Source organism: Prionailurus viverrinus, chromosome D4 (genome assembly GCF_022837055.1).
Source record: "Prionailurus viverrinus isolate Anna chromosome D4, UM_Priviv_1.0, whole genome shotgun sequence".
NCBI classification, from domain to species: Eukaryota; Metazoa; Chordata; class Mammalia; order Carnivora; family Felidae; genus Prionailurus; species Prionailurus viverrinus.
The window spans coordinates 65,198,179-65,216,111 of NC_062573.1; the positions used below are offsets into that span (position 1 = coordinate 65,198,179).

Sequence of the window (17,933 nt, forward strand, 5' to 3'; positions counted from 1 at the left end):
ACTCTCCCTTCCCTGATGTAAAGTCCACATTTGCTCACCCAAACTAACTCCAAAAGACACTACGAAGCTCTTGGAAAGAACAAGACTTGCTATAAGCTATCTCAATATCCTTAAGGACTAGAAGTGAAGAAAGAAATGCCAGGAATACAACACTGTATATTAACTATCCTGGAATTAAAATACTGGTCAGGGTTCTCTACAGAAACAGCACCAATAGGCGATATATAGTGGGAGTGAGTGAGGGAGAGAGAAATAATATAGGAAATAGCTCATGTAATGATGGACGATGAGAAGTCTGCCTGCATGCTGAAGAACCAGGAAAGTCAGTGTTGGAATTCATTCTGATTCTAAAGGCCCGAGAACCAAGGGAGCTGATGGTGTAACTCAGTTGGAGGCCAACGAGAGGACAAGGATTGAGACGGTAGTAGGGATAGTGGGAGTGGTGATGGTGTAAATCCCAATCTGAGTCTGAGGACCAGCAGTACTGTCAGAGGGTAGAAGATGGGTGTCTCAGCTCAAGCAAAGAGAGCAATTCACCCTTCTCCTACCTTTTTGTTCTATTCAGCCCTGACCTGAGCTGACTGGATGATGCCCAATCACATCGGTGAGGGCAATCTTCTTTACTCAGGCTGATTCAAATGCTAATCCCTTCCTGAAATACTGCCACAGTTACACCCAGAAGTAATGTTTTACCAGCTTTCTGGGCATCCATCCCCCTTAGTCCAGTCAAGATGACCCATAAAATTAACCATCACAGGTGATAACAGTACTGACTTCAGAGTCATTGTGAAGAATAAATGGATTCCTACATAAAGCATTTAGAACAGTGAACTCAGGAACAATAGTTAAAAGGTGACAATGATTTCAGTTCAGGTCATGATCTCCTAGTTCACAGGAACCCCAGTTTGTGCTCCGCTCTGATAGCACAAAGCCTGCCCGGGGTTTTCTCTCTCCCTCTCTCTGCTCCTCCCCTGTTCACCCATGCTCTCTCTCTCTCAAAATAAATAAATAAACATTTAAAAAAAGAGAGAAGGTGATGATAATGGCAATGACAGTGGCCACTAGGAAGGTGCCAAAAGGCATCTTCCTTCAACCTTCCAGTACTAAAATTCCCTCTGACCACTGCTATAATTTGAAAGTGGTCCCAAGACCATGTTTCAGGAGCTGGACCATGGACCAAAGTAATGTACTGCTAAATCAAACAATGATAGCCTATCCTGCCCCTTTCTCCACCCAATGCAGACCAAATTAAGTTAACGGACAGAATTTTTAAACTTATATTCTCATCCTATTAGTTTTTACACCTTCAGTGCCTAGTGAGTGTTTGGAAGGAAACAATTATTATTGGAAATGCTCAGAAATGGACACCTAAGCCTAGCTCGATAGCCAGATTATTTTTCATGAAGATGTACTCACTGTTTGTGTTCTAGATTGCATAGGTTTAAGAGTTATTTTCTGCTAGTAAAATTAGTCTTAATTTGTATGAGAGAATGAAATAGGTCAGAATTTAGTTTTGCCCTGGCAAGAGGATAGTAGCATCAAGGTTCACTGCCAGCTCAGAGAATCTGGGTCCCCAAGGTGAGGTACGAAAGGCTTCCTGAGCCATCTCCAGGCACAGAGCTCCTCTACTGGGTACAGGGCTCACTGACTGTAACACTTATTTGAGTGTTAGCATGTACTGTCTTACAAGCTTTTAAATTTTTTTAAATTATTACTCATCATTTAAAGTAAAAGTTTTTATTTCCCAGTAGTACTTATGCTCTCTGAAAGAAGAACCAACTTTTAAATAGTTCTTTGTGTCTTCAGTGTCTAGAAGGGAGGCATATTTTTGTGTAAATCCAAATAAACACATTGGTTAATAACCTTTTACCTAGAATGGATCATGCTTCGAAACATTTAACTTCCATTAATCACCCCCAAAGTGAGACGTGGGGTAGCTAAATCTTAACAGTTAAGGGAAAATGTCCACCTGCTAAAGACCAACAGCCCATAGTATGAGGTCTGAAGCTGGAGCTTCATGAGTCAGGCATTAGCCCCTAAGAGTCGTTGTGGCTGGGGAAAAAAGAAAAAAAGAAAAACACACACAAAAAACAACCCGCTCCCCCAAAGAAATGCCACTCACTTTAAAGGCTGGCTGGAGGCCATCACTACCAAACTGTAAAATGATTTGCACTTTTCTGTGTAATATTTGAAGAGGCTGTTTCTCTACTGATTCCCTTTACATATGGAAGAACTGTTTATTTTGCTTTCTATACAGACCACTTAGCTAAACTCAGTGAAGCTAAATTCAGCTTGAGATTCTTATTGGGTATCTGTTGAGACTGCGGAATTATTCAGCATGCTATCAGAACATTTTTCAAGAAATGTGAATGATAGGGTTCACGGAAGGAACATTTTAGGCTCTTTTTGCACTAGAAATAAAGATTCTCACCATCAACCTCTTCCACTCACGACGAACACCCCCTCCCCACCCACACTTTTCCCCAACACCATCTTGGCTGCCGTACTCAACCCAAAAGGATGATGGAAATGAGAATATTTCATGCCTAGAAAAGAATCTTCTAATTCTAGCCCAGTGCAATTATGGACCCTCCAGTTCATGCTTGTCCTAATGTCTGTGAATGTATTATTATGTGAACACATGTATTGAAAAAGAGGGGTATATTTTGAAAGATCTGCTTGAAGATATTGGATAACACTTAAAGGACTGCAAATTCTTGATATGCCTCTCCATTTGACACTGAAGGAATTCTTACTGAGTGAAATGTAAGAAGAACTGAGTACCACCTTCTCCTTGTTCATTATTCCTTCTTCATCTCCCCTCCTCCAATCCTGGGAGCTCAGTACTGTTCACAGAATAAAGACAGGCTTTGTTCTATCTTCCCAAACAGAAGTTTTCCTGAAATGGCTGCCATGGGGGAGGGAAACAATAGCTATGTAAAAGCTGATAGAATTGGTGTACATACACAGCAATGCTAAGCATACTGTGTTTTATAAATCATAAGGCATAAGGTTCTTTTTTTTTTTTAAGTCTAATTGGAGTAGCCAAGATTGTTTACTTGATGGTCTAATTTTTCCTCACTGGGAACAGCCAAACCTACAGAGAAAAATCCTTTTTTTTTTTTTTTTGTCTCTCATTCTTCTTATAAACAAAGGTTTTATATTTCAATTTTTCCCATCTTTCTAAAGTAGGCAGGCCTGATTTCAAATGAAAGATTTCAAATGAAGAAAGACACATAGAAGAGGTCCTAAACAGTCTCTTGGTAGACAGAGAATTGTTGAATTTAAAGATAATTGAGTTTGACTTCTACCATATAACAGCAACCCATGGCCATTAGGATTCTTACTTAGACAGGGCTCATCAATTCTCACTAAACCTTATTCACAGATTTGAGAGACCTCGGCCACCGCTAATAAAATAGATGATGTGAAAGGGAAGTCTCTGGGAGGAAAGTGGAAGTTCCCAGTTCAAAAATAATCCTAGACCAGATCACACTCCTAAAAAGAGTTCCATTAATATCTAACTGACTTCCTAATTTCTGTATGTATTTCTCGAGGTCTTTCCAATGTACAACTTCATATTCATTGGGTGAGATGGCGTGACATTCAAGAAGAGCATACTTGAGACCTAACTCCATTAAGCTCTCACTGGTTAGCTACATTTTTTTTCCTTATTATATTATCTAAATTGGGCAATCCAAGGCATTTGGCCACCAAAAGTAACTGGTTTTTTTTGTTTTTTTGTTTTTTAATTTTTTTTCAACGTTTATTTATTTTGGGGACAGAGAGAGACAGAGCATGAACGGGGGAGGGGCAGAGAGAGAGGGAGACACAGAATCGGAAACAGGCTCCAGGCTCTGAGCCATCAGCCCAGAGCCCGACGCGGGGCTCGAACTCACGGACCGCGAGATCGTGACCTGGCTGAAGTCGGACGCTTAACCGACTGCGCCACCCAGGCGCCCCCAAAAGTAACTGTTTTATGTTGTGATGAAGTGTTGTTCATTATTTTTCATAGCCCTTCTGCCCCAAATTCCATTTTTATTTCCCAAAAGATATGTGTATTATTGTTATTTCTTCTTGGGTATGAAACAGCCTATGAATGTAGTGGGGAGGGGGCGGGCATTCAAGGTCAATGGCTCCTGCCTTTTCCTGAGATCCACTTACCCTGTCCCCAAGAAGCACATGATGACGTACTTCTTGAGCCCCAGAGGACTGGGCCATGACTGGACTAAAGTTCCACAGAAAACACCTTTGGAATCCATGCTGCACAGTAGCAAGCGTGGTACTTCCCGAGCTCCGAGGGGATACGGCCTTCATCAAGCCCCAGGCAAAGAAGGGAAAGGGAAGAAGGCCGTCAGGGCTAGCCACGGTGTTAACTACTTTACTGCGTTATCTCAGGTCATCTCTTTCAGTCTAGCAACCACCAGGAGAAACCTGTGCTATCATCTGACTTAATAGGTGAGGAAACTGAGGCCCAGAGAGGGGAAGTGGTTTGTCCAAGGTCACACAGTGGGAAGCTGACTGGAATTCCATTTCAGGACCCCCGGTCTCTGAGCCTGGTACTCTGTTACACATTTGTTAAATTTTTGTTTTTGTTTCTAGGGTTGGGGGTATGTGTGAGCAGGGAGGTAGATAAGGGGTACCATGGATGTGGGGGATGGGATGGGGATGCAGAAAGGAAGAAAAGGGCCAGTGGAAAAGGGAATAACAAAAGAATATGCAGGAAATTCCCTGAAGAGCTTTGAATCCTACTGATTTGGAACTGTGACTAACTTTAAGGCAAGAATTATGATTTATCATTGTAAAAAGTGTAAAGGAAAGAACAATCTTGTCCGAATGTTACTGAGTATTGTTTGGGGTAATGACTTTCGATGAGCCTGAGGTGTTAATTGAATTAAAACATTCCATAGCTGTGATGGTTCATCTTAGGTCAATTTGACTGGGCCAAGGGATGCTCGGATAGCTGGTAAAACATTACTTCTGGGTGTGTCTGTGGGTGTGTTTCTGGAGATTAGCATTGGATTCAGTAGAGAATAAAAAGGAGGAAGGGCAAACTCTCCTTTTTTCCTGAGCTGGGAGGTGAAGCTCCTGGTTCTCTCGCCTCTAGTTTCCAAAACTGATACCAGGAGCCCCTCTGTTCTTAGGTCTTTATACATGAATTGGATTATACCCCTGGCTGTCCTGTTCTCTAACCTGCAGATAGCAGACAGTGGGACTTTCTGGCCTCCATAAAGTGTATGTGCCAATTCCTAACATCGGTCCCCTATTGCTTCTTTTTCTCTAGACAACCTTCACTAACATGACTGCGTAATTTAAAGCAGTGTTGGTCAACCAGGTGTTATATGCTTGTGGCCTGTATATGCATGTGTGTGTGTGTGTGTGTGTGTGAAAGAGAGAACTAGACAGAGATTTAAAAAATGTATTTCTTACTATGGTTCATGGTCAAAGATACTTGAAAGCCATTGATTTTAAGAAGGCTTTGGAGGATAGAAATAAATCCATTTACATTTGATAGGCCAAATGTTTCCAGACGTGTTATCGAGGCCCCAACTGTATGTCTACTGTTACCAGCACATCTCAAATTACTATTAATCACAGAACTATCTTGGTCTCCCTAATTTTGTAAGTTTATTTTTAAAAGTGTTACCATTTGTGAAATTGTATATAAGAACAAGTTGCTCTGCTGTTCTAATTGAATGAAGACTTACAGTCTCCCTCATTCCTCTGTTCAGTTGGCTACTGAGCCTGCCTTTATTTGCTGAACTGCAATTTGGGGTATGGATTGGGTGCTGCCAGAAAGCGCACAGCTGAAAGTGACTGCGTTTCTCTGCTGGCAGGCACAATTCCAGAGCCCTGAGGCAGCTGTTAGCTCTGTTTGCAGGAATATAAATTCTTAAAGTATCAACCTTACCTCCAAAGTGCCAAGAGAAATCCTACCAAGCTTGTGGGCAAAAGACATATAAACCTTTTTCTATCAGTAGGTCAATGAGGGATGTAATCTAGTGAGAGGAGAGTGAGAAATGGCACTGTGAAAGGGTAACTAAGTACTCAGCTGTGGGTAGTGGCTCCTAGTGAGCTCTCCCGAGTGCCAGGGTTCAAAACCAGCCCTCCCAACTGTGACTCTGTACTCGGCTGTACTCGGCTTCAGGTTTCTTGTTCCATAAAACATGGATAATGATAGTACTTGCCTCATAAAAATGATGTGAGGATCAAATGAGGTAACACAAACAAGTAAAGCACTCAGAAGAATGTCTGACACATAGTAAGTGCTCAATAAACAATGGAATGTATACACAAATTTAGGAAATGAATAGGATGAGAATCCACTGTAAAACTAACTGGTGCACAACAGAACGGAATCCTATTGACTTAACAAAACTGGTAACATATACATAACATAAAATGTATCATCTTAACCATTTTTAAGCACAGTTTAGTGTCATTAAGTTCATTCTCACTGTTGTGGTGCCCTCCCCACCATACATCCGGCGGACTCTACAGCTCGCAAAATTGAGACGCGGAACCTATTAGGCAGTAATGCCCCATTCCTTCCTCTCCCCAGTCCCTGGCAACTTCAACTTGACTTTCTGTTCATGAATTTGGTTACTCTAGACATCTCATGTAAGTGGAATCATACAGTATTTGTCTTTGTGTCTGGCTTATTTCACTTAGCATAATGTTCTGCAGGTTTGTCCATATTGTAGCATGTGTCAGAATTTCTTTCCTTTTTAAGGCCTGTTGACTTTTTAACCTATCAGTTGCTTTTTTTCAAGTTTTCAGAAAATAAGATGTCAATATGACAACACCCCCCCCCCCCCCCCCCCCCCCCCGCCAACAAAGACAAATAACTTCTTGAAACACTCCCCTGAGTTACCTGGAGATACCTGTCTCCATAGAAATGCTAATTGGAAAACCAGTTTTCTTAAGAAAGATATTATTCCTTGAGGCAGGCTGTTTACATTAATCAACATTCCTGTAATACTTGTCAGTGTTTTGTAACACTTTTTTCAAGTGCCAATGGTAGCTTGCCAGTTCTTCTGAAGTGTGGAGGCTGAGAATGGGGGAAACCAGAATGGTAACTCTGTCCCCTGGGGGCTTTTTCCATCAGAGTGAAGCAGTAATTTTTATCATTTTCATTTTACAGTCATTACTTAGGTGGATGGTGGCTAGAAACACTGGATGGACTGATTTGTCCCTGTGTGAAAAGTCCCAGTTTCCCTGTATTTTCCTATTTTGCTTCCCTGTAAGGTACTCAAGGTTTTCATTGAAAGTCATGGATTTCATCTGTTCACACACAAACAAGAATCTGCTTACCACTGTCACAGAAAGTTTTCCTTTCAATAAACATAATGGTGATAGGAAAAACAAAAACACGCTAAACAGCTACAATGAAAGAAAAAGAAAAGATAGAGGGGACATTCCAACTGCGGACTCAGATAATTCCTTGTCACTCTTCACAACTTTCTGGGAAACTCCTTTTAGCGCATCATAAATATGTGCTTCTGTGGTTTTAGATGAGCATAACATCAGTGTCTGGGATTTAGTGCTATTCTCATTTCTTTCATGATTAATATTTAAAGGTTAGCATAGAACAATCATATGTTTCAGCATTAAATTTGAAAATATTAAGGAAATTTCAACATCAAATCAATAATTTATAAATTTCACTGTGAGGCTCAAGTGATGAAACAGACAGCAGAACAACTAATTATAATGGGAATTAAGAAATTAAAACAGGGATGCCTGGGTGGCTCAGTTGGTTAAGCATCTGACTTAGGCCCAGGCCATGGTTCTCATGGTTCTTGAGTTTGAGCTGATAGCTCAGAGCCTAGACCCTGCTTCAGATTCTGTGTCTCCCTCTTTCTCTGTTCCTCCCCTGTTCGCACTCTGTCTCTCTCTCTCTCAAATATAAATAAAGATTAAAAAATAATACTTAAAATTTATTTGCTGCTACCTTATTTTTAATATATAAAGTTTTCTTTGTTTTATAGTAGATTTTCTGGTGATTCTGAGCTTGATGGCCCACAAAACGATGCATTTAAGGATTACTAATGTAATGTGCTAATTTATTTAAAGATTTCCATTTTATATTAATTGATTGCTAGGGTTCATTTGAGACTGTAGAGAAAACAAACAAAAATAAAGTAACATAAATAATAAAAGAACTAAAAGATCCAGAGCAGAGATAGTGGGTAATACTTCGGTTATCAGTATGGCAGCTTTTCCATGATCAGAAAGAAAAAAATACACACCATTTTTTCTCGTACTTTTTAAAACTGGAAACATCATGAATCAATCTTTTCGGAATTCCCTTTTTAACACATGAAGAAAAAGGTGTAACACTGATCTTGAAGTGGTTTTCCCATCTTTTATCATGAAAAATTTCAAACACACAGAAAAGTTGAAATGCTAAAAGGGGTAGCTACAGGTTCTATCCCTACATTCTGTGACTGCAGACCTTCATCAAATTTGCTTTTTCTTTCTGCACACACACTCGTTATTTGTGGCTGCAGACATCACTTGAAGTTGCATGCCATGCGTCTTCTCAGAACAACATCCTCCTATACAACCAGAATTTTCTCACATCAAGAAAATTAACCATAGTTCCGTATAACCTAATATCTAGTCCACATTCAAATTGCCCAAGAAAGTCTTTCCTAGTTGCTGGTTTTCTCTTTCTTTCTTTCTTTCTTTCTTTCTTTCTTTTTTTTTTTTTGAACAAGGAGACAATAAAGATTAACATATTGCATTTCCATGATTATGTCTTTGTTTTCAGGGAATACTCTTCCCCATTCCCTTCCCCACACCCATAATATTGACTTTTAATTTTTATTTATTTATTTGTTCTAAAATAGGCTCCGCATCCAACTTGGGGCTTCAACCTAGTACCCTGAGGTGTTTTTTTTGTTTGTTTTTTTTAAGTTTATTTATTTTGAGAGAGAGAGAGAGAGAGAGAGAGAGAGAGTGCAAGCAGGAGAGGTGCAGAGAGAGAGGGGAGAGAGAATCTCAAGCAGGCTCAGCACTGTCGATGCAGAGCCAGATGTGGGGCTCAAACCCAAACCAACTTAACCAATTGAGCCACCCAGGAGCCTCCAGGCCAGTTGTCTCATGAAATGTCCCAACATCCTGTACTTATGCCACATGATTTGTTCATCTAGGCATAGAATTTCCAATCTAGAGACCTTGAAGCCAACTGGAATATTGCCTAGGCTTCTAGCTCCTTATCTATTCCCAGAGCTCACCCGCCTTCCACCATGAGGAACACCAAGAGATCAGAGATTAGCTGAACTCCAGCTTCAACTCCTCAAAAACAATTGCTAGTGTCAGGAAGAAAAGTTATTTAAACGATACTGCCAAAGCAAAAGCTTTTAAGGTCAAGAGAGAGGTGTCCCGGTTTCATGTTGATTTCCTAGCAAGTCCAGGGCCTGCAGCAAGGTAGGTCATCACAGACAGTATTCAGGGGTCAAGGTTGGCTCTTGTTAGGTGAACATGTCAGAAGGACCAGCAAAGGTGCTTCCTTTAACTACTTTTTTCTTTTTTTCTTTTGACTCTTCAGCTTCTGTTGAGCTAAATGGTAAACTGAAATTAAACTTTTATCGGACATTGGAATGGGCTAAAAGAGGCAGGGGCTTGCTAACTTCACTGAGACACACTGGTATGTTATGGTCTGAGCTCCAGGAAATATCTGATCTTGCCTCAAAATACTGTCTTTGCTTTTCAAGGGCAGCTCCCCAAAGACTTGGAGCGCTCTGACGGAAAGGCCCTCCGCTTGAACTATTTCAAGGAAAACTAATCGTGAATCTATGAACACATAGGAGCATGCCATCCATGCACATAAGATGGAAACAGGCCGAGAGGGGCATGTATATGTGGGAGAAAATGCTCTAGTGGGGTTTGTATCTGTGCTTCCATGACGGCTTATGGACGCAGGCTATTTTGGACAGATACCTCTCTAGAAATACAGACTTAAATAAACAAAAGTTCAGCCTCCACGGAGGTGGTGTTCTTCTGCAGGCCAAGTGTTTTTAAAAAACGTGACTGGCCAGCTAAGAAGTTTATCCGCCTGGTGCCTCAAATTCTCAAACAGTTTATTTCAATACCATGTGAATGGCTAATCTCCTACAAGTTTTGGGGCTTTAACAAGGTAAACAAATGAGTGGCTGTGAAAGTAAACACTGCATTTCCTCTCAGGCTCATCCTTGGCTCCAAAATTCTGTTCCCTCCAACCCTCCCACTAGCCCCAGCTTTCCTCTTCCCAAGCTTGGTCTCTTGTACCTTGTGCAAGTACTGAAATTGCAAAAGAGACATTTTTAATTATAAGTACTACAGTAATGAATTCAAGTACACTCGTTTATCATAAAGGGCTTTCCCATCTGTCTCTAAAGTATACTTAAAAAGGCTGTGTATTTGATAACATTAGCACCAAGCATCTTCCACATGTTAATGTTCAGCGTTTTAGATGTTCACTTTCCCCCACTCCCAAAGACAACATGGTGGTTCCAGAAAAGGCACACTGATCTCCGTGTTTGGGAGTGCCTGTGTGGTCTCTTCCTAATTTATTTGTACTCTAATCCTCAGGGATAGCATCCCAATCCCCATAGGCAAAGGGACATTAGGGAATGGGGCTGTCTGCTACTCCCCACCCTACCAGAGAAGGAAAACAACTTCCTCAAGTCCCTCAAGTTCATCTGGCCACTGTACAAATTGTTCTTGAGCATGGAGGGTTTCCAAAAGCCCTAATTAGCAACTCACAGCAAACATTTCTTTGCATTAGCTAATGATCCGGCTACACTTGTAAGCAAACAGAACCAACATATCTAATCAATGCTGAAAAACCAACCAAATGCCTATTAAACATCTGGATGTAATTTTCTAGTTAGAACAAAATGAAAACATATGCAGGTTCCTTTGATCTGCATCTTAACAAAGAAATCGTTGATAAAAAAGCATACTGGTCAGTCAATGTGTCATTTTCATAAACTCTGCTCGTTTCTCTTCAAATGCTCCCAGTTTAATTTAGTTGGTTTCCTGCAATCTCTAATTTTACCATATTGTGTGAAACCGCAAGAGATTCTTTGGATGTGATTTTATTTGAGGTTTTACTGCTGCATGGATCTGCTACTGATTTTTTTTTCTTCCTTTGCTTTCTCTCCTTCATGCCCCACGCCCGTACTGCCCTTTTCTTTGGTAAAGAGGTGGGGGAAAGGGTTATATAGCAATGCTGAGAAAATTTCTTCTGGACCCTACATTCTCAGGTTTAAGAAAACTCTCAGTTAAAAAAAAAAGGCAGATGAGAAAACATATAAGAAATAATTCACAGCTATAAGAGAAAATAACAAGTGAACTTTAGATATTATTCATTTCAAATAAAAAAGTAATAGATTTAAAAGATGCATAATTTCTATGACCAGCATCCACAGTGTTTTCTATTTTGTCCAGAATCTATACTATATACAACATCTAATTTTTGTAATGACTTGTGCCATTTCATGAGTTATGAAAATTTGATAGTCAGCAACAAATGAATGGAAATATACCCATATATACATCAATGATAAAATAAACAATCTGGCAATCTTTTTGTTTCTTTGCAGAGGATAAAAAGAGGATTGTTTTTTTCAGAGACAATTTTCTGTGGAAGCGCAGTACTTAATATCATTTCATGTTAAAACATCACCAACATATGAATATGTTAAAGGTAAAAGAGACTATGGTTAGCAGACTTTAAATAGAAGACTAAAATTATAGATTTCATGAGTAGGATTATTTTCTTCTAAACAGGCTGTAGACAATCTGCACATATATCATTTAAAACATAAGATTAAAGCTACTTGATTGTTTAAACACCATCATTTGTAATGCAGTTTGATGAGAGTTTTGTAGTATAATTATTACAGCATGACAATCACAGAGGAAAATATGACCTTGAAAAGGGGCCCAGCCTTCTCCCTCTGTCAAGGAGGATGGGATACACTCGAAAACCAACCATCTTTATGCACACAATTAAAGGTCTTCCGATTTTAAAATCATTACTCTTTCTTTTTTCCAGATACTACATTATAAGGAATTCAGAAGGCTCCTGTCTCAAAATATACCGTTTTAATTTCTCTGTTTAAACCTAATTACCAGTGTGTGCCAGTAAATCAAAGTAAAGCTTGGGTAAGCCAGGGAGAAGTCTCCGTTGTTTCAGTTGGACGAGCAGGCACAGGCATATTTGTGGCATCCAAATTCTTTTTACACAGTCCTGAGGCTGATTATGGGATGAACTGACCACAGACTGGCCCACTCAACTTGGTCAAGAGACCAAGTTTTCGAGGGAACGCAGGTTGCCAAAGTCAAAGCTTCGTTGCCCATGGATCATATTATTTCAAAAAGTCCTATATGTGGAGCAAGCCTGCTTTGAGTCATCAATCAATCTAACTCAGGAAAGTGGGGCAGTGCTTGCTTCCTTTTCATTCTCCAAGTTAGCAAAATGAATATAACCCCCTCCCCAAACCCACTTAATGAGAACACTGCAAAACCGCATGCCGAAACTTGTTTAAGAATTTACTATGGCCTTGTACAAGCTGGCTAAAATTGCTCCTTTAATTTTTCATTTATAATTGATATTTGGGATTGATGCAATTATAGACAAATCAATATCATACATATTTAAAATCAACTCCAACAGTGAAATGTATTATCTAAAATGATTCTTTTAATATTTCAAGAAAAAGGTCTCTGAGAAAGCAAACCTTCGAATAAAATGTATTTCTGTTTAAATAAATGCCTTTTCATAAGTCTCTTGAAAGTAAAATAATGAGGACACGGGGGCTATTAATACCAAAAACGTGTTAAGTATATTCCAACGTAGGATCAATGCTTGTCGATGTGTCTTTCTTATGGAAGAATTCACCACCATTTGGCTACAACACCGTTGTTCATTCACCAATCCTGTGTGTGTGTGTGTGTGTGTGTGTGTGTGTGTGTGTGTGTGTGTGTGTGTGGCAACAGCTCAACCTAACTATTCTTTAAACAAAAATATAAATGCGGCAATAAGGTTTTCTGCTGGGTGGTATATTTGGAGAAACAGACAAAAATCGGAGATTTACACAGTGTGCCCCGTTTATTTAAAACCTTTTAGGTCAAATTCCACTCATAAGAATTTTAGCCATGTCATGCACCCAACGCTTCCCATTTAGCTCCTTACGCAGCTCAGCCTGGGGAAACCACCCGAAGCATGGGACTAAGAGTGGGCAGGACAGGTTTCCAGGTCTCAAAGCTGGTTTATCCCATTGTCTCCCTTTGTTTCTAGTAATTGGAATCAGACTCGTGCTCAAGCTGCTGAGAGGCCCCTAAAACTCTCAGCAGTCCCCTACTCCAAGCCCGCGAAGTCCATACTTTGAAGACAAGGACCAGAGATTTCGAACCCGGGCAAAAGCCTCGATCTAAGACTGGGACGCGCGTGCCTTACCCTGGCAGTAACTTAGGTATCCTTCCCGCCAAACGAAAACAGGCCAACCTTTTTGCAAAGTCCTTTGAAAGGCGCCAATAAAAGCCAATCTCTACCACGTTGGGTGCAAAGAAGGGAGTGAGCACTAAAATTAAAAGCCTAGTCTTAGACGGCCGGTGTACGTACGCCAGCCAAGGCGCTGCCGCATTTTCCACCAAGTGCACAGTCCACGCCTTCTCACGAAAAGGCAGCTCAAGGAAAAACAATCCTCAGAGAAATTTTTGAATGTGACCTCACTTTCAAAAGAGGAGCATCAAACAAGGGGCGAACACTGAAAGACGCGTTTGGCTCGAACTACCACCCCTCCCACCCCCAACTCCCGCACCCCTTAAGAAACTACGCGGTTAGTTGAGTTACTTTCACTGATATTTTAGGATTTCCATTAAAGGGAAAAGTGAACAAGTGGCAAGATTTTTTTTTTTTTTTTTTCAAACTCGAGCCCCCAGCTTCCGCGACTACACACTCTCTGGGCCCTCCCGCTCGCGCGCTCCCGCGCGCTCCCTCGCAGGCCCCACGTTACTTTGATTGACAGCCCAGCCCCGCCGCTCTCCTTCCCACCGACCTTCCCATCCACAGTGCCAATCTCCGCGTCTCGCCTCTTCTCATTGGTTGGTTTCGACGTCCCGCGGCTCCTCCAGGAACAGTTCCTCTCCGAGCCCGGGAGGACGCGGCTGGCGGAGGAGGGGTAGAGGGGTGGGAGGGGAGACCGAGGAGACGGCGGAGATGGAAGCAAACGGGGCAGGAGAGGAGGGGGAGGACGGTCCTTCCGGTGCTCTGCTGCTATAGGCTCCGGGGACGCGTCGCGTCAGCACCCCACGTTGGGCGCGACGCGCGCGATTGGCTGGCGACGCTTCCCTGCTTCCCCCCCTCCAACTCCCCCCGTCACCGCCGGGCCCACGTCCCCGCCGGCTCTGCGCTCCCGCCCCCCGCCCGCGCGGGGCTGGGCGGGGCCGGCGCTGGTTAGCTCCGGAGTGTGAAACCGCGTGTTAATGTAACCGGCGCGAGAGGCGCGGGCGGCGGCGGCGGGAGCGGCGGCTGCAGAACAGCAGCAGCGGCGGGTACCCTGTGCCCCGCGTCCCTGAGGCGGCCGACTGCGCCACCCCCACTCTCTCACGGCCGGGCAGGACCCGCGCCACCATCCCGGACCTCCGCCGGCCGGTGGCGACCTAACCCCCGCCGCGACTACTCCCGACCCGCCCGCGGAGTTTGCCCGCCGGGTAGGGAGGCCGAGCTTCGGAGCGCACTCCTGCTTTTTCCCCCCATCATCTCGTGGATGTCGCCCCCCGGGTCGTGAGAGAACTTTGCAGCGGGCTGGAGCGCCCTTTGCGGAGCAGCAGACGAAGGGAAGGAAAGAGGGCCGAGGAAGGGGCTCGAAGGAAGAGTCCAGAGCGGCCGGGCCGGCCGTGCAGGGCGAGTGCGCGCGGGGCGCGGCGGCCGGATGCGCCCCGGGATCGAGGAGCAGCGGGCGGCTGCGGGACTACCCTCCGTGGAGTAGCCCCGCCGGGCCAGAAGGGTTTGTGCAACCGGGGAGAACACCGAGTGTTGGTCGCACGGGGCGTGCCGAGCCGCCTCCCGGCGCGCCCTCCGCACTTTCCCCGCCTCATCGTCATCCCGCGCTCCTCCGCTCGGGCTGAGGCTTCGGAGCGCCGGGCGCGGAGCCTCTGCCGCTCCCCGGAGCCCGCGAGCGCCCGGCTGAAGGCGCTGCCCGGACCCGCAGCGGTCGGTCCTTAACGTCGCCAGGTTTGTTTGTGTGGTGTTAGCCGGGGGCGCCGGGCCACCTGCACCTCACCCGCGGTCGGCGCCGCGGGGAAAACCCGGAGAGGAGGCGGACCTGGGGAAGAGCGAAGAAAAGCAGTCCGCTTGGATTTGTTTGCCCCGGAAGAGTGCCGCGCACGCGGATCGCCGAGAGGAGCGCGGCCAGAATCACCGCGCCCTCACCTCCCCGCCGGGGCGGCCGAGGCCCGCGGGTTGGATCGCAGCCCCCGCGCCCTTTTCTTGGGGGCCGGCGTCACCGCGCAGGTTCTTGGTGTAGCCGGGCCCGGGGCACCCCGAAATGTGGCCCTGAGCGAGGGAACCCGCAGCGGCGGGAGCAGGAGCAGCCGGGCGCCAAGTGACCGGTGCGCCCCGCCGAGCGCGCCTGCGTGCGTGGCCAGCGCGCTCCCCGCGCTCCTCGTTTCTGCCTGGCTTCTCGGCTAAATTTTCCTCGGCGGGATTAAAGTTGGAAATTGAGCGGAGAATTGAGTTGTCCGGAAACAGAGCTGCGGCCGCCGCCAGAGCGATGTTCCCGCAGAGCCGGCACCCGGTGAGGCGCGGCAGGGTGCTGGTTGGAGGGTCTGGGCTGTGGGATGGGGGGTGGGGTAGGGATGGGCGCTTTTCCCGAGCTGGAGACGGGTCTCTGTTACATTTCTGGAGGACTCCCTAGCCTCTAGGGGTGCAAGGCTGATTAGGGCCCCTCTTGGGCTGGGGAATGAGCTGAAACTCTCAATTTCCCCCCTTTACTATGGGCCCCCTCGAAGTTGATGTCTAGACAGGGCGGGTGGGGGCGCCCGGGGAGGCTGGGGTTTCTTTTTCGAAGCGACATCGCCCCCCCCCCACCCCGCCTCCCTGTGGCGGGTCGGGCGCCCCCACCCCTTTGTTTCTCGTCTCGCCTATTTACATGTCAATGCAGCCCCCGTTCCGGCGCTCCTGGAGATGGCCCCGGCGATTCTGGGAACGGGGAGCGTTAGGGAGTTGTTTTTCTACTCTGATCCTTGGGGTCATTATTGCTCCCTTGGGGGAGGGGCGGTGTCCTCGATGACAATCTGGCCGGGCGTTCCCCGGCCGCCCGGGAGCCTCTGTCGTTCCAGCCGGGCGACTTGGGCGCACGTAACCGCGACCCGCCCTGAAGCCTGGAAGAAGCTCTAAATCTCTTTGGAGGCTCGAGCACGGGCGAAGGACCACTTCCTGCCTCCGTAAAGTGCGGAGCAAACTCGAGTTCGGGGCTCCGTTTCTTGCCATTTCTAACTATTTTTTATGTCCCACCCACTTCTCCGTTCTCTGACTTACTGTTTTATCTGTCTGCCCCTACCCCCGTCCCTCGGTTCCCCTCACTGGTGGCCCCCAGACGCCGCACCAGGCTGCAGGCCAGCCCTTCAAGTTCACTATCCCGGAGTCCCTGGACCGGATTAAAGAGGAATTCCAGTTTCTGCAGGCCCAGTATCACAGGTGCGTGTCCGGCCGCGCTGGGCGAGCAGTAGCCCGGGGGCAGCCCGGTGCCCCTCCTCGCCCTGCCTGGTGGCGGTGGCGGCTGTACTGAGTACTTGCGTCCAGGCGGTGGCGTGTGGAGTCGCAGTTAAGACCTGTCATTCAAGTTACCCCCTTTCCAGGTTCTTCCCGGGCCGCCTCTTCTCTAGTCTCCTCCTCCTACCATTGTTTCCCTTTTGCCCGTTTGCTGCTGTTCCAGGGAGTCTTTTCGAGTATTTAGGAGTTGCATGAGAACCGTCAATATTTGCACTTCGTTTATTTATTTTGCAACAAGCTGAGCTGAAACCTTGGTTCAATCGATGCCCCAGCCCTGGAGTGCAGGTTTAGGGAGGCAGAGCCAATGTTGAAATCGCTCTGCTATACTAAAGGATTGGGTTGTCTGAGGCAAAGTCCATTATGGAAGGCTAGATGCTGGTAGCTGTGCCCATCATTGGTGGTGAAGATGGGGGTGGATATGTGTAGGGTAAAGCTTCCCTGCTTTGGCGTCATTCTTCCTTGGTTTGGGTAGGACAAGGGATTCCAGTCTCATTTATATACATTTCAGGTTAGTCTCTTCACCTGATGAGACCTACTTCAAGAGGTTCATAAATGAAAAATGATTTAAAACACCTGTCCGTAGTGAGTTTTCCAGAAATGTTATTTTCTTTCCTTGTTTCTATGAAGTCTTAGCTGATTAGCGCTAAGAGATAACTGTAATGACAGTTTTATTTTTGTCCTGCTTGAGAAAAAGCACACAGACGCTTGGGTGTGAATTTTCTTCTTTTGTCAGAGGCTTTCTGATTATTGACCTTTTGTCTGCTTCAAGATAATTATCTCTGGAACTTGAGGCATACCTGCCCACTAGTGTTTACCAAGCAAGGAGGACTTCAAACCACTTTATTGCAGCAGCTACTTAACATATTTTGGCAGGGATTTAAAAACCAAAGGTTTTAAAACGGACCAACAATTGTAGAAGTAACTTTATAAGTACAGTTTTCAAACCTAGAGACTATTTGAGTTGGCAAAGGTAGTACAGTCTATGTCTGAGGCTGAGAATTGTGCAAAGGCCAGATTTTGGTGGAGTCCAAAGGAGCAAACTGGTGTGGGGAAGTAGGAGGGAACAGATGACCAGGAGGAGGAATTGGTCTTCTGGGAAGATCAGAGGTTTTTTTTGACAGATTCTTCATTCTTGGTATCTGACCAGGTATACACTAAGAAG

General features: G+C 45.0%; 1 protein-coding gene and 1 long non-coding RNA gene across 8 annotated transcripts in view; one reads left to right on the top strand and one right to left on the bottom strand.

Moving 5' to 3' along the window:
* The window catches only part of LOC125150851 (uncharacterized), a 176,285-nt gene extending 162,055 nt beyond the window's left edge, over window positions 1-14,230 (bottom strand). For all 3 annotated transcript variants that reach the window (XR_007146508.1, XR_007146506.1, XR_007146507.1), the window contains exon 1: window positions 14,055-14,230. This is a non-coding gene — a long non-coding RNA (uncharacterized LOC125150851). The remainder of the gene's footprint in view (window positions 1-14,054) is intronic.
* Window positions 14,231-14,450: 220 nt separating this feature from the next.
* TLE1 (TLE family member 1, transcriptional corepressor) overlaps window positions 14,451-17,933 on the top strand; it is a 91,557-nt gene continuing 88,074 nt past the window's right edge. For 3 of the 5 annotated variants that reach the window (XM_047829843.1, XM_047829845.1, XM_047829846.1), the window contains exons 1-2: window positions 14,451-15,794; window positions 16,596-16,696. In XM_047829843.1, coding sequence (XP_047685799.1) covers window positions 15,771-15,794; window positions 16,596-16,696 — 125 coding nt within the window. In that variant the 5' untranslated portion in view covers window positions 14,451-15,770. The remainder of the gene's footprint in view (window positions 15,795-16,595; window positions 16,697-17,933) is intronic. The other 2 variants (XM_047829847.1, XM_047829844.1) reach the window with 2 other exon arrangements.